The 16,717-nt window shown below is 39.4% G+C and overlaps 1 protein-coding gene across 1 annotated transcript in view; it reads left to right on the top strand.

Annotated features, from left to right (window-relative positions):
- slc7a9 (solute carrier family 7 member 9) overlaps positions 1-16,717 on the top strand; it is a 294,481-nt gene that overhangs the window by 266,209 nt on the left and 11,555 nt on the right. Inside the window, exon 9 of the mRNA XM_028810064.2 lies at positions 5,769-5,872. Coding sequence (XP_028665897.1) covers positions 5,769-5,872 — 104 coding nt within the window. The remainder of the gene's footprint in view (positions 1-5,768; positions 5,873-16,717) is intronic.

Consider the following 16,717-nt stretch of genomic DNA (forward strand, 5'->3'; position numbering starts at 1 on the left):
CAAGGCAGGGCCACCTTGGATCAGAATTATTTTTCCTGCACATCCCACAGATTCTAGTTCAGATTGAGATCTGGGGAATTTGGAGACTAAGTCAACACCTTGAACTTTTTGTTGTGTTCCTTAAACCATTCCTGAATAATTTTTGCAGTGTGGCAGGGTATATTGATCTGCTGAAAGAGACTTCTACCGTCAGGGAATAGCATTGTCATGGAGGGTGCATGTGTCTGCAATAATATTTAGGTAAGTGGTACAAATTAGGGTGACCAAGCGTCCTCTTTTTACGTCCTGTCCGGGGCGTCCTGGCGGGTTTTATAAATTCACGAAAATGTCCGGTTTTTCATAGGACCATTACGCGTGTACGTAAATTGACTGCCGTTTTGCACACAATACTAGGGTACTACTTTTTTGCACGACGTAATTACCGGGAGGCTGCCTTGTGGGCAGGTCTGCGCCGCGCGCGCAAACACACAGACACAGACAGGGAGCAGTGCAGACAGGGATCAGAGCAGAGAGCGGAGCAGTATAGCAGGGAAAATGCTGAAGCGTAAGTGCAGCTTCACCGATGAACTGCAAAGAAAATTTCCCACATACCGTCCCGGTCGGGACAAGTGGGAGGCGGAGTGCACCGTGTGCAAAGCCGGTACATATGTCTCGGTATCCAATAAAGGTGCTGGGGATCTGAAAGCCCACATGGACACCGAGAAACATAAAAAAGCTGTGCGAGGTGAGACTAGTTCATCTGCAAAGTTGACAGAGTTTTTTGTCAGACCAGGAAAAACAGAGGATGATGTAAATGCAGCAGAAGGTGCAATGGCTTTTCATACAGTGAAACATCACAACAGTTACAGGTCCATGGATTGCACCAGTACTTTGCTTAAAAAGGCATTTCCTGACTCTGACATTGCAAAAAAGTTTAGTAGTGCTCGCACCAAGACCGAAGCCATCGTCAATGGTGCTATAGCCCCCCACTCTGTTGAAATCACTCATGAAGCACTCAAAGAAATCCAGTACTGTGGTGTTTCCACAGACGGGAGTAACCACGGAGCAGTGAAAATATTCCCAGTCATAATCCAGTATTTTGACTGGAAGAAGGGTGGCGTGCAAACAAAATTGATTGAAGTTAAAGACACACCCAATGAGACAGCAGAAACCATTGCAAAATATCTCACAGAAACCCTGGCAAAAAAGAATCTGTCGGAAAAATGCATTGCATTTACTGGAGACAATTGCAACACAAATTTTGGAGGAATCCGACGTGATGAAGCTGGAAAGAATGTGTTTGCAAATTTGAAGAGTTTGCTGCAAAACAAGACTCTGATCGGTGTGGGTTGCCCAGCACACATATTGAATAATTGTGCACACCATGGGGCAGGCACAATAGAAATTGACATTGAGAATATCATATTCAAAATCTACCAGTACTTTCACGTTTACACTGTGCGCACTGAGAGCCTGAAGGAGTATTGTGATTTTGTTGAGATTGATTACAGAAGGATGCTCTCTCACAGCAGGACAAGGTGGCTGTCATTGTTCCCAAGCATTTAGAGGATGTTACAGATGTTTCCAGCTTTAAAGGCATATTTTCTGTCTCAGCAAAAGCCACCCATAGCACTCAAGAGTTTTTTTGAAAATGATTTTGCTGAAATCTACCTTTGGCACATGCACACACTCATGTCTGTGTTCCACACCCACATTCAAGAAATGGAACAGGAGAACATGTCCATTATGGAAGTGAAGAAGATATTAAACAATATACATACCATTCTTCTTCAACGCAAGAGCAACAACTTCATGTCCCTTAAAGTTAAGGGACTACTGGCACAGAAGCGCAAAGATGGACTTGACAAAGGCTGTGACCAGTTCTGTGCAGATGTGCATGGCATGTACAGTGCATGTCTGGAGTATCTGGAGAAGTGGATGACTCCCATGGAAGAGTTCTCAACATTCATGTGGATGGATCTGAGTGAGCCACCAAACTGGAATGATGTGGAGGCATGCATCAATTACCTTGGAGAGGGGGTGGCAGTTGATGATGTTAAGTTTTTTGACCAGGTCACCAATCTGAGGAAATTCACAGAAACGTGCAACCATGATGAGGAGTTCAGTGGCCTGCAGGTACACCAGAAGTGGACCAAATATTTTGAAAAGGCAAAAAGCATTGCATGTTACTCAGAGCTACTGACAATTGCACAGTTTGTCTTTGCACTTCCCTCTCACAATGCAAATGTTGAGAGGGTTTTTTCACTAATGCAAAGCCAGTGGACCAAGGAGAGGAACCAGCTCTCCGTAGAGTCACTAAAGGGGATTCTACTAGTTCAGTACAACTTCAAAGACATGTCTTGCAAAGACTTTCATGGTTATTTGTTAAGCTATCGAAAACTGCTAGGAAAGATCAGCTCTACAGCAAAATATGGATGGGCTGACAAGGAGGTTGAAGAAGAGAAGCAGGATGAAGAAGAAAACTAAAGATGAAAAGTCTAGATTCTTTTTGTTTAAGTTTTTTTGTCTTTGTGAGACTCTTCTGTTATTTATTTTATTACATTTAAGAGATATATTGTTGAAGCTGGAACAGAATAGTTCATATTTAGAACAATTTTTAATTATTTATTTGAAGAGTCTAAGAGAGCTATTATTTTGTAATAAGTTTTTACAGATTTCATTTTATTTTATTACAGAGGTTAATTCTGCACCATTGAAGTATAATAAATAATGTTCATCAACCACCAAGAAGCTTGTCTGAATTCGTCTGGAGGCCGTGCCGATCGTCCTCTTTTTTGGAAATCAAAATATGGTCACCCTAGGTACATGTCAAAGTAACATCCACATGAATGTGAGAACCCAAGATTTCCAAGCAGAACATTAACCAGAGCACCACGTTGTGTCTGTTGGCTTATCTTCTTCCTATAGTGCATCTTGCACTTTTCCAGGCAAATGATGTACATGCACCAGGCCGTCTGCATGATCTAAACGAAAATGTGATTTGTCAGGCCAGGTTACCTTCTTCCATTCCTCCATAGTCTAGTTATGATGCTTACATTGTACCGGGGCTACATAGTAGTAATAGTGTTGTCAATGTTTGTGCTATATGCATTTTGTTTCCATCGTCCCGTTTGCTGTTTAATGTGTGCATCAGTGAATGTCATCCCCGTAAATTACAAGGGGGACGGATGATGGGAAGAGACCGCAGCCCCAAAATTGGAAAACACCTGTTTTCAATCACAATCAATTACATCCGCCAGTACTATTTAAGCAATCAGGAGGAAACAGAGAGAGAAAGGAGAGAGAAGGAGGATCATTTTGCACCACAACAAATTAACTTACCTGCTGTTTTTCACATCGCGCTTTTGCAACCAGTTTGTTTTTCATTCCGCCGGACTTACTTCAATACCCTCATCACGAGAGACCCCGGGGTCGGACTACATCATCCACCACGTGCCGAGGATTCACAGTGAGGCTGTTCCATTTGTTCCGGGAAATACAAACACTCCACATATCTGTTAACAAGCCATCCGCATTCAGGACAACTGTATACTCGGACTCAAGTTCACGACCATTCATTTCCGTATCTTATTCATTGTCATTATTCATGTTGTTTGTTATATGTTACAAGGGCAAGGGAGGGTTTATTGTGTGTGTGTGTGTGTGTGTGTGTGTGTGTATATATATATATATATATATATATATATATATATATATATATATATAAATATGGTGTTGTCACATTGTTGCTTTGGTGGAGGGATATATATATTTTTTTTTTTTCTACTTATTTATTTTGCATTTTTTCTTGTTATTGTTTCTTTTAATATAATTAATCACCTATTTTTACATATCATCTGTTTTTGAGTGCTTGTTTAAACCGTCGATTGTGGGGAAAATTTTCATTTGTTAGAGGTACGGCTTGTTATTTAGATTCAGCTCAGTAATTCATCCAGGCCACAGGTCTTGGAAGTGTAGCTGCCAGTCGGGTAAGGGGTCGGCCATTACAACATGACCATTGTAAGTGCTTTTTGTGGTGGACAGGGGTCAGCATGGGTAGGTACTCTTACCAGTCTGCGGCTATGCAACCTCATATGCAACAAGCTGTGATGCACTGTTTGTTCTGACACATAAAGAACAACAATAATTGTCACTTAAAAAAATCTACTGTTAGATAGTACTGTGTAAAAACAACAAAGAGATAAGATGAGCTTAATACAAATATTAAAGCAAAACACAAAAAAAATACAGAGCAGTGCAACAATTATATTCACATGTAGACCAACAATTATCAGGCACTCATATATCACTGTATTAACTTCCAGAAAAAAAAATGAGAATAGAAGTCCATCTCATATAGTATATATCCAGAAGTAGTGGATGATTTTGAGTGATTAAGAAATAGTGACTCAAAACACTGAGTAGTGCCTAAGGGATTTAAAGTTTTTGGGATATATTAGGCAGCAAGTGAGCAGTAACTTTGTACCGCTCCCCAAGCTGGCACGATTACGCACTACCAACCTAGAGCAACTCCAAAGGCAGAAAAAAGTTAAAGAAATGATATGGAGAGCAAGCAACTAACACTAACACCACCGCAAGTACAGAAGCACACAGGCGAAAGCAAATGTTGAGTTAAACGAAAATGATTATTATGCAGTAAATAAGAAAGTGTACAAAGCAAACAAACCCCCAGTAGACATTGTACCGCACTGCAGCGCTTCCACCATTCACACAAATCACAAAACAAAACACTCTACAAAATACACCACTATCACACAAATGACAATTGTGAGAAAACAGTTAATGAAAACAAGAGTCCTTTAAATATCCACAGATATGCATGACCCTTTACAGTCTGTTATTGTGAAGGATGCACCGAGCTGTACCTCATGTCCTGGGAAGCTGTTATCACACACAGTCCCTTACGCTGGCCCGTCAGGTCCTCTACTGAATAATTTCACCACACCTAGAAGAAAAGGAAAATGGCTCTTCCCGAAATTAACCCGGGTTCATTCCCAAAGAAGAGCTACTGTAGCACAAATGCTGAAAAACTTAAAGCTAGCCATGAGAGAAAGGTAACAAGGAGAGAAGTTGAGCTTAATACTAATATTAAAGCAAAACACCAAAATATGAACAGTGCAACAATTACTTTCACAAGGACTAAAAATTAAAAGGCAAATAGTTCAATGTACTGTACTTAGTTTATAAACAGTTCCATGCCCTTTGTATTGATTTTCAGGAAAAAAAATTAAAACAATACAAGTCCATCCTATTGTATATCCAGAGGGAGGTGATCTTGAGACAGTTGGAAATAGCCACTCAAAAGACTAAGCAGTGCCTCAGGGATTTCAAACTTTATGGAGCTAGTGAAGAAGCCAGCTACAAAGTAGAATAACCAATGTATACTAACTGTAGCTTCTTCAGGGCCAAGCAGTGTGGTTCTACAAATCACTAAACAACCATAATTAGCAGAAAAAAGGAAAATACACAACAAATAATGAAAAAATAGTGTATAAACAGTAAGTAATAGTTACAATGAAGTTTGTTTTTTTTTTACAAGTTTTCTTAACATTGTACGTCATTCACGGTGTAGATTTTTTTTGCGGCAAAGAATTAACAGGTAAATTCAGCAAATTAAAAATTATAAATGGAAAAAAGGCTTTGTAAAATAGATACATGTTGCTTACCATATAGCTTCTGGCTATGTCCACAGGCAACTGAGAAAGTAAAAAATATTTGCCTTCATAATTAGATAAGAAACAGTAAAATATTTTTGCTTTCTCATTCAGACTTTTGGAGACAGAGTTCTGCATCCACTGTCCTGGATAGTTCCAGTTTTTGTTTCCTTTTCAACATTTGGAGCTGCAAATGGCTGCTGTTTTGCTGCTGGAAGGTATGGACAAAATAATATCTTTATAATGCCATTACCACTAATGTGCTTACTGTTTACAAATAATTATTTTGAAAAGATGTTGTGAAGCTCAAAGTTCACATGGATAAACAAAAGCTTGTGCAGCATATTTTGATAGCTGTTCATTTTGGTATTGAGATGTGAATTCAGCTGTCTGAAGTGTGTCCAAACTCCCATTCCCTTCTTGTCCAAATCATTCATGTTGGAATTATGGGAGTAAGGAAGTACAGCCATACTATGTAAGTGAATGAAAAATAAATGCCTGCTTTACTCTGCTAATGGCACACTAAAAAATGCTGAGTACTACTCAAAAACAGTAAAAGAAATTAGTGTCTGGAGAGACATTCATCAGGAATGTGTGTGAATTGGGGACCTCTTCTAGCCAATCTTGCACCTCATTAACTGCTCTCAAATAATGTACCACAGCAGTGTTGCAGCAGCTTTTGCTCTCAACGAGGACCCCTCCTTTAAGCAGGTCCTTTATAATTTCACTTATACCTTCCTCCATTTTCAACTTCAAAAGATATTGTGACCTCCAAGGCAGTTCAACTCCTTTCTTAATGCCAATTACCACAGAGCTTGCCGATTCCACAGAGTCTACATCAGTGTCATGTTTTGACCACAACTTGTCTGGCACAAATTTGCGTTACTTCTTGTTGGAGTGGATTTTCAGTTAGTGATTGAACACCTTTCTGTATTTGCTGGACTATAGGTATGTCCACTTCCTGCGGAGTATCCATCATCACTGTATCACACAATATATTTATAAATTCTTTGTCTTTTGAATGAAAAAAATCTGTTCTATCCCAATTGCATGCTTCTGCCATTTTCATCATATATCCTATTTCCTTGGCTTCAGCCCCTTGATTCACTAACAATGCCACATAGGGAGCTCCTCTCAAATCCTTGTGCCCTTTCTGGGTAAAATCCAACTTCTCTGTCTGCATAGCATTGCCCTATAATGAGCTCCCCATTGTGAGATCATAAAAACTACACCTTTGGTCTGAGATTGCAACTGTTCTGGTGTACTATCAGAGTCAAACTGCATCATTCAATAGTTTCAGTGTCTGAACTTTTAGTATCTGAGATTTAATGATTTTTTCCTGTTTCTCCATTGTGTTTTCCACTTCTTTACCTAGCTTGCCTAGCAAATAAATATTAGCACATTTTCCTGCCATAATCATTGTCATATTTTAATCTGCTTTGTCTACATACACCCCTTGTGAGGTACACCAAATCTGCACTCACATTTTATACAATGCATGCCTTCCTAACTGGTTAACTGGTGTCTGCTCTGATGCTAATATTGGCAGTGATATATAATTATCTTTTATTGTCAGTTGTACTGCAACTGCCATTGGAATTTGCTGTACTTGTCCAGAGAATCCTACCCTATTTGTTAGACAGGGGGAGGTAAATTGCATAATTTGGCCTTAAACAAGTGTAAGTAGCTTCAGTGTCAATCATCATGGGAATGTTCTTATTTTCTACTTGAACCTGCAGCAGTGCTTCTTGATTAGCACCTATGGTCAACACCAGAAGCAGGGCCCTGTCGGATTCTCTGGGCATCCCTAGTAGCTCTGGTTAGGTCAGCCCCAGAGGTGTACAGGACCCTGCACTTCACCCTGAGGTGACTGCGAATTTCCAAAGGCCTGATTACCTTGCTCTAACTGCCAAGGATTTATGGGACAATCATGCTTATTGTGCCCTGGTTGCAGATAGCCCAGACAAACCCCAAGAGATCCTTTAGGATTCTTGGAACCTTTGCTTTTCCACTGCTTGGGCTACATGGTCACTGAATTCTTTGTGGAACTTGGATATTAGACTCACCAAATCTACCAGTCTGCTTTTTACTTGGTATGGCATGGCTTCTATTGAAGAGTTTCTGAACAAAGGTGTCATCAGCAGGTCCTCCTCTAGATCCCTCTCTGTTTCCAGTTTCCAGTGTTTCAGCTGGCTGAGCAAATATGCAGCCAGGTTTTCTGTGTCCCCCAACACTTCCCCTTTCAATGATTTGGGTCAGTCTTAGCTGAATAGTTCATTCTCAGTGTTTGCCATATTCTTTGACTTTACATGTCAAAGCTCACGCCATCTTCCAGTGGACTGTTCACTGTCCTTTCCAGTCCACTATTGTTCAGCATATCCTCTATTTAGACGTTTAGACGTTATTTTAGACAATCATTTTCCCATTGTTTCTTCATCAATTGCTTTTATCCTTCCTCCTTGTGGATGTCGAGAAGCCTATTTACTAGCATTTCAATATCCAGAGAGGCCCAGGATACATTGTGCCCTTGGTTGCCTTTTACCAAAATTAGGAACTATGAAGAAAATCAGTTTTTAATCAAGGTTTCTCTTTCCCCACACACCGAGACATCAAATGTTCCTCCTTTTGGCCATTTAGTGCCCAGTTTCCTAGTCAGTTTTTCCCACTTATAAGAAATGCTTTCTGTCTCTTACAGCCATTTTATTAATTTATGTTTTTCTGGACTGCCTAACACTAATCTTAAAGACAGCTCCTTTTTTGTAGTCTGTAAATATGCTCACCAATATTTTTCTTACTGTCAGTTCAGTCACAGCCTTTCGCTGTAAACTCATCAACCAATCCACGTGTTCATTAGTAACTAACACAAAGCTTAATTATTTTAACTGTGCTAACTCTTTCAGTGTTTCTCCTAAGTTTTTTTTTTACTGTCAAATTTCCACCAAAACGGCCTTCCCAATTAACATATGGTCATGTCTTTCTCACTTCTTCCATTTTTCTTATTTTAATTATATTTCTCAATAACAAGTTTTTATATTCACCTTTAAAGTTCTGTCTCTTTTTTTTTTATCAAATCTTTATATACTCTGTTCTCTTGTCTCTCCTCACTCTTCTACTGTATACGCTATCTGTGTTTGAGTAGTCCACACTTGCAATTTTCCTAACCAGATTCAATCATTGAGATTTTCTTAGTACTACTGAAACTCCTGCTGAAGGAAAACGAGCTGAAACTCTTTTTTGAGTACGACCTTCTTCTCATACATCTGTATGTTGTAACTTTCTTTATGCTGACTATAAGTCTAAAGCCTTTTTCTTACCAAATGAAAGAGAATAAGTGGAAGAAAGTACAGGAAAAAAGTCACCAATACTAAAATTAGTAGATGTGCCTTGTACTTCATAGGGTCCACAGCAGTGATAAAAAGGTTCCATGTACCATATAAGTTTTAATTATTCCTTTTAAATTTAATTTCCCTAAATTATAAAAACATTAGACATAATTTTCTCATTGTATTATGGTAGGATTCTGCCAGTTGGGCAAACTTAATTTTTTCAGGGTGGATGTTAACTTTGTCAAAAGTAGGGGATGATGGTGGTAATCAACTGCAAATGGTGACAAAACCCACTGTTATGTTTAACTTGGACTCTCTTTGCTAGAAGGAAAGTTAGCTTCATTGGTTTGATGACATTCCCTGCACTCACATGAGTAGCTAGGAGCAAACAACAGCAAAAATGGCATTGACAGCTGGAGAGAAATAGAAATGAATGTGTAAATACATGGACAAAGGTTTTGTATACTATCACTGAATTGGACTCTGACCTGTCAGACTCTGATTTTGATACAAGTGATCAAAAAAGAATGTAAGGTGCCAGCATCAGCTGATCAGTTCCCAGCTGATTGTAGTGCTAAACAGGTTTGTGTAGCTGACATGCCTATAATAACATTCACCTGGAAGGACCACCACTTACAATGACAAGAGGTACAAACCAGATTACAATACACCAGAACTGCTGTTGCGGCCCCTGTCACACAAAGACAGCCTGGCATCCAGCCAGCCAGCATGCCATGCCCTCTTTGCAAACTAGTGGCTACAGCACACCATTGGTTTGTGTGCTTTTCAGAAAACTGAGGTTTTTGGAAAAAATTTTCAGCCCTCAGATAGTGAAATAGTTGAGCAATTAGTATATTTTTGATAGGTAATCAACATTTATTTACTGGACTCAAGCACTAGAAGGGGACGTGGACAAAGCTTATGCCCTGAACCATTTTTTTTTAATAGATTTTTACTCCCACTGCCACCAACTTCTAATGACCGGTCTCCTCATACCATCCCTAGTACATCAACAACTCCTGCCATGTCAACTTACCATCAGTGTGGGCTATCTACAGCTGAAGACCAAGTAAGGAGATAAATGAAAAAGCTACACCCAGGAAGAGCTACAGGTCCAGATGGAGTCAGTCTTTGAGTTCTTAAGGCCTATGCTTATAAACTTTGTGGTGTCCTCTGTCACCTGTTCAGTCTGTCCATAAGGCTCCAGAAAGTGCCACTGTTGTGGAAATCATCATGCATTGTTCCTGTTCCAAAGAAGCAGGTGCCTCTTCATTAAATGACTACAGACCAGTGGAGCTTATATCTGCAGTTTGCCTATCAGACAAAGATTGGAGTGGCGGATGTAATTATCTGTCTACGCAACAAAGCTTATTCTCACCTGGACAAAGCTGGCAGCACTGTTAGGGTTATGTTTTTGATTTCTCCAGTGCCTTCAATACTATCCAACCATCCCTGTTAAGGGTTAAACTCAGAGATATTCAGGTGGATGAGCCTATGTTGTCCTGGATAATGGACTGTCTGTCGAGCAGACTGTAATTTGTGAGATGCAAGGACTGTGTTTCTAATACAGATGTGAGAAACAAGAGAACAAGGAACAGTCCTGTCTCCTTTTCTCTTCACTCTGTACACCTCAGACAATAAATTTAACACCAGGTCATGTCACTTGTAGAAATTCTCAGATGATTCTGCACTTATGGGGTGTATTGATAAAAAAGATGAGATAGAGTATAGGAGTCTGCGGGAGAACATTGTTTCTTGGTGCAAAGAGAAATGTCTGCATTTTAACATCAACAAAACCAAGGAACTGGTTATTGAATTTCGGCCGCACCAAAGAGCCTCTATATCCTGTCAAGTTGTAGACTCATACAAGTACTTGGGGGTCCACATTAATGACATGTTGGTCTTGTGTTGGAACACAGAGAATCTATATAGGAAAGGGTAAAGTAGGCTCTTTTTCCTTAGGAGACCGTGTTCCCTAAATGTGGTAACTGACATCCTTCTCATCTTCAATAATTCTGTGATGACCAGTGCAGTTTTCTACATTGTGATATGCTAGACTGGTATTATCCACTTCAAGAGAGGACTGCCATTTAGATTTTATATACTAATATACTGTATCTAACTATTTATGTATTTATTTACTTAAAGATCTTCTGCAAAAAGCAAAATGTACCCCTGGTGACAAAAAGTATTATAGATCTAAAACAGCCTACTTGTTAAGCAGTGTTTTTCAAATGGATATTACAACAAGATGAGGATTCAGCAGGTCCCAGAACTGCCTGATAAATAATTTAAAATAACCTAATACATAGACATAGCTTAGCAAAATATGTTACCAATGAAAACAGGTGTTTCAAAGCATCTCCAACAAGTAGGGTCTAATGATAAGTAAACTTGTCACATTCTTAGTTGGGAGAACATTTTTTATTGCAGATCGTCACTGGGGATAACAAATGGATCCATCACTTTGAACCACAGACCAAAAAAGACAGTCAGTGGAATGGCACTTTCCAGCATCTGCTCAGAACAAGTTTAAAGTTACTCTGTCAGCAGGGAAAGTAATAGCCACTGTTTTCGGGAAGCAGAAGGGGTGTTTTTGGTGATCAGTATGTAGTATACTGAAACTGTAACTAAAATAAAGTCAAACTCTTAAAAAGCTGAGTTTTTTCCTACTCCTCCATGTTGAATTCTTTCAGTTGTGTCATGTGTGAGGGATGTCTTGCATGCACAACCTGTTTCAAGTTCCCCCACAGCATTCAGATCCAAGTTTTGAATTGACCATTTTGAAACTCTCCATTTCTTTCTTTTCAGCCATTCCTTGTATGTTTAGGGTCATTTTCATGTTCCAAGGTCCACGTTTAGTTCAGCTTTAATCTTCTGACAGGTGGTCTGACATCCTCAAGCACACTTTGGTACAGTGAAAAATTCATATAAATATAGCCCATGCCCTGATGTAGCAAATCCAAAACCATAACATTTCCACCATCATGCTTTACAGTTGGTGTCAGGTTCTTCTGGTCAAATGCTGTCTTTGTTTTTTCTCCAAACATGTCTTCTGGTACTGTGGCTAATTTTACTCCATCTTTATCTCATCTGTCCAAAGCACATTGTCCCATAAGTCATGATCTTTGTCCAGATATTCATGGGCAAACTTTAGTCTTGCCCTGATGTTCATATTGAACAGCAATGGTTTCATTTTGGCACAACTCCCTTATAGATCTAACTTGTTTGACATCAACCATGGCAAGAGCTACCTGTAGGCCCCTTGATGAAATTCTGGAACTTTCAGAGACTTTCTTCAATATCTTGCATTCTGCTCTGAACTTACTGTGGTGGCCCGACCTGAACAAGTCCGGGTAAGGACTAAACAAGTTGGAAGTTCTTTGAAGTCTTCTCCTCTTGTATTCTTTCAGTCAGTGGAATAGTTGATTTCCATTTGTTTGGAGATCTTTTTAAATCCCTTTACAGACACATGAGGGCCTCAGAGAGCTCTTTCAAACTAGGCATGATGAGAACACACAATTCAACAATAAAGAGCAAACCAAAGTAAACGTCTTGAGGTTTAAATAGGTTCCATCAAGATCCTCTTGCACTTGATCTGGTGGACCTGATTTTAATTTTAGGGATTTGAAGTACTGATGAATGTAGGGGCATACTTACTTTGTCAATGTGTGAAATTTACATCTATGTTTATTTCAGTTATATAATGGACTACAAAATGTAAATATAGCATAATGTCTGTAATATTATTTCACCTTTATCTCATCTAGAGACCGTTTAAATGAGTATTAAATATTGATATGTCCACATATGTTAAAAAGGAATAAACATTTTGTGGAGTGTACCTTTTCACATGACTGTGTCCTGAGCAAACGCGCACTTTTTAAATTCTTGATCAGTTGATTAAAGGCTCTTCAGATTCTTTTGTTCAAGTCTAATTTATGAGCCCTAATAACTTGGTGCTTGTTATATATTCGTGTCTTCTGTATACATCTAAATACAACCAATCCCACAGGGTGATGAACAAAAGGAACACTTTATTTAACAAAACTGAAACAGCAGCAAACGCTTATCTTTCTCACACACTGGTTTCTCTATCACTCATTCCATACACACTGTTTACTCTAAACTCCACACCTCCTTTTTTATATTACACATGCACATGCAACCATGCCCTTTACCATATAAGAAATAACAGATGTCACACATGTGCAAGTGAGAGGCAGCTAAAGGGCCTGAATAATAGTAGTTCCATGTCAGAAACAGGGGGTGGCAAGCTGCACTGACTCACTCAGTCCTCTGCAGACCATCCATGGGAAATCCCACACGGTTCTGTCCCCAGTTTCAATTTTCAGAGTTGTTGTTAGCTTAGTCATAGTGAAAACCTCAAGCTATTTAGAATGGCTATCAATAAGGACTAGAAAATACTGCTGGTCTTTCTCAGCAAAGTTGACATGAACTCTCTGCCATACTCTAGTAGGCCATTTCCAGTAGTGCAAAGGGGCAGTTGGTGGCTGGTTACATACTACACAACATGCATCACACTAATTTACTTTTTTTTCAATTTCACTGTCCATATTTGGTCACCATAAATAGCTTTGTGCGAAAGCTTTCATTCTGCACATTCGCAGGTGTGATTCATGCGATTCTTCAAGTAACTGCTCATAATACATAGGAGGTATAATCACTCTGCGACCCTAAAGTATACAAGCAAATTTTGAACCTTATCTGGCCACCCATTTAAAGTTAAATCACACTAAAAAAATAATGGATCATGTTTGGTTTCATTTGCAATATCAATAGCTTTTATAGGAAGCTTATTTGCGCTAGACAACATCCAAATGTCTCCAGTTTCTGCGTCTGAACTTTCCCTTTGCTGCTGAGGTAATCTTGACAAAGTATCAGCATTGCTATGTTCTGCAGATTTTCTGTACTGAATGTCATAATAATATGCAGAATGAATGACAGACCACCTCTGCATTCTAGCAGCAGCTAAGGTAGGTACTGCTGTTTTAGGACCCAGAATGGACAACAGAGATTTGTGGTCTTTAAGCAGTGTGAACCATCTGCCATATAAATATTTCTGAAATCTTTTTACCCCAAAAATCAAAGCTAATGCCTCTTTTTTGTTTTGGACATGGTTTTTCTCACTAGATTGATGCAAAGGTATAGACCTCTCTTCGGCATTTTCTACATGTGATATCACAGCTCCCACTCCATAGGCATCACATGCTAAAAATAATGGCTCTGCTCTGCACTTTGAAGAACAGTCCCATACTTTATCATTTTGTAATCCTTTGATTTACTATAACTTTACAGTCACCACATAATGTGAGTGACTGATCACTTTTTGGTACTGCTACAACTGGGGCAGCTCAGTTGCTTCTTTCAATTTTAGAAATTAATCCAGCCTTCTCTAATCTATCCAGTTCAAGTTCAACAGCTTGCTTAAGTGAATATGGCACAGGCCTTGCTTTATGGAACTTTGGACTAATATCCGGCTTCATTTTCATTTGTGCTTTGAAATTTTTGATTATTCCTAGCCCTACTTCAAATATCTTTTTGTGTTTTGCCATAACCTCCTGTAGTGACAGTGGTTCAAGGCTTTTAATCTGAAAAAGACTGGCCCAGTGTATTTAAGGACTTTAAAACAATTTTGCCCAAACAGAGCTGCCTTACTTCCTTTAGCAACAACCACCGGAAGCAATCCTTAATACAACATATTCAGCAATACTTTCCTCTTCATGCTGGTTTCGTTTATAAAAGCGGAACCACTCTGCTATAATCAAAGGCTGTGGTTTGTAATGTGCTATCAGTGCTGCTTTCAGCTCCATGCACGTCTTTGTACTTGGAGTACCTGGCACGATTGAATTCTTTAACAAGCCGTAAGTCTTTGCGCCTATAATAGACAGAAAAACACAAACCTTCTTATCCTCTGGCATGTCATTTGCTGTCATCCACAGCTCCAACTGTTCCAGATAAGAACTGAAGTTCTCCTTGGATTCTTCGTATTCTGACATTTTTTCCTATTTGACCCATTGTTGCTTTTGCATTGAGTTCACTGGACCAGTCTCATTGCCAATTTGTTAAATATCCTTATCTTCTGTACAGTAATCCCTCCTCGATCGCGGGGGTTGCGTTCCAGAACCCCCTGCGAAAGGTGAAAATCCGCGAAGTAGAAACCATATGTTTATATGGTTATTTTTATATTGTCATGCTTGGGTCACAGATTTGCACAGAAACACAGGAGGTTGTAGAGAGACAGGAACATTATTCAAACACTGCAAACAAACATTTGTCTCTTTTTCAAAAGTTTAAACTGTGCTCCATGACAAGACAGAGATGACAGTTCCGTCTCACAATTAAAAGAATGCAAACATATCTTCCTCTTCAAAAGAGTGCGCGTCAGGAGCAGAGAATGTCAGAGAGAGAGAGAGAGAGAGAGAAAAGCAAACAAAAATCAATAGGGCTGTTTGGCTTTTAAGTATGCGAAGCACCGCCGGACAAAGCAGCTGCAGGGATGTACAATGTAAAGGTAGTCTTTCAGCATTTTTTAGAGGAGCGTCCGTATCCTCTAGGTCAATGTGCGAACAGAGAGAGGGAGAGAGACAGAGAAAAACAATCAAAAATCAATACATGCTCTTCGAGTTTGTAAGTATGCGAAGCACCGTGCGGGAAGCATGTCGCTTGATAAAGCAGCTGCACAGATGGGAGCAACATGAAGGTAATCTTTCAGCATTTTTAGACAAGCGTCCGTATCGTCTAGGGGTGCGAACAGCCCCCCTGCTCACACCCCCTCCGTCAGGAGCAGAGAATGTCAGAGCAAGAGAGAGAGAAAAGTAAACAATCAAAAATCAATACGTGCTGTTTGATCTTTTAAGTATGCGAAGCACCGTGCAGGAAGCATATCGCTTGATAAAGCAGCCATATGTAAGCCCAGCAAGGAAGAGAGCAATGTGAAGGTAATCTTTCAGCGTTTTTTGAGGAGCGGCCGTATCCTCTAGGGGTGCGAACAGCCCCCGTGCTCACAATATAGTTGAGGAGTTTTATTTAATACATAATACGCGCTCTGGTTGGGTAGCTTCTCAGCCATCTGCCAATAGCGTCAATTGTATGAAATCAACTGGGCAAACCAACTGAGGAAGCATGTACCAGAAATTAAAAGACCCATTGTCCGCAGAAATCCGCGAACCAGCAAAAAATCTGCGATATATATTTAAATATGCTTATATATAAAATCCGCGATAGAGTGAAGCCGAGAAAGCCGAAGCGCTATATAGCGAGGGATTACTGTATACATCTAAATACAACCAATCCCAAAGGTTGATGAACAAACAGGAACACTTTATTTAATGAAACTGAAACAACTGCAAATGCTTATATCTTTCTCACACACTGGTCTCTCTATTGCTCATTCCATACACACTGTTTACTCTAAACTCCACACCCCCTTATTTATATTACACATGCACACACAACTGTGCCCTTTACCATATAAGAAATACAGTGGAACCTTGGGTCACAAACGTAATTCATTCCAAAACCCTGGTCGTAACCTGATTTGGTCGTGACCCGAAGTAATTTCCCCCATAGGATTGTATGTAAATACAATTAATCCATTCCAGACCGTACAAACTGTATGTAAACTGTATGTATGTTTTTTTAAAGATTTTTAAGCACAAAAATAGTTAATTATACTATAGAATGCACAGCGTAATAGTAAACTAAACATGAACA

This window comes from Erpetoichthys calabaricus, chromosome 9 (genome assembly GCF_900747795.2).
Source record: "Erpetoichthys calabaricus chromosome 9, fErpCal1.3, whole genome shotgun sequence".
Classification (NCBI taxonomy): Eukaryota; Metazoa; Chordata; class Cladistia; order Polypteriformes; family Polypteridae; genus Erpetoichthys; species Erpetoichthys calabaricus.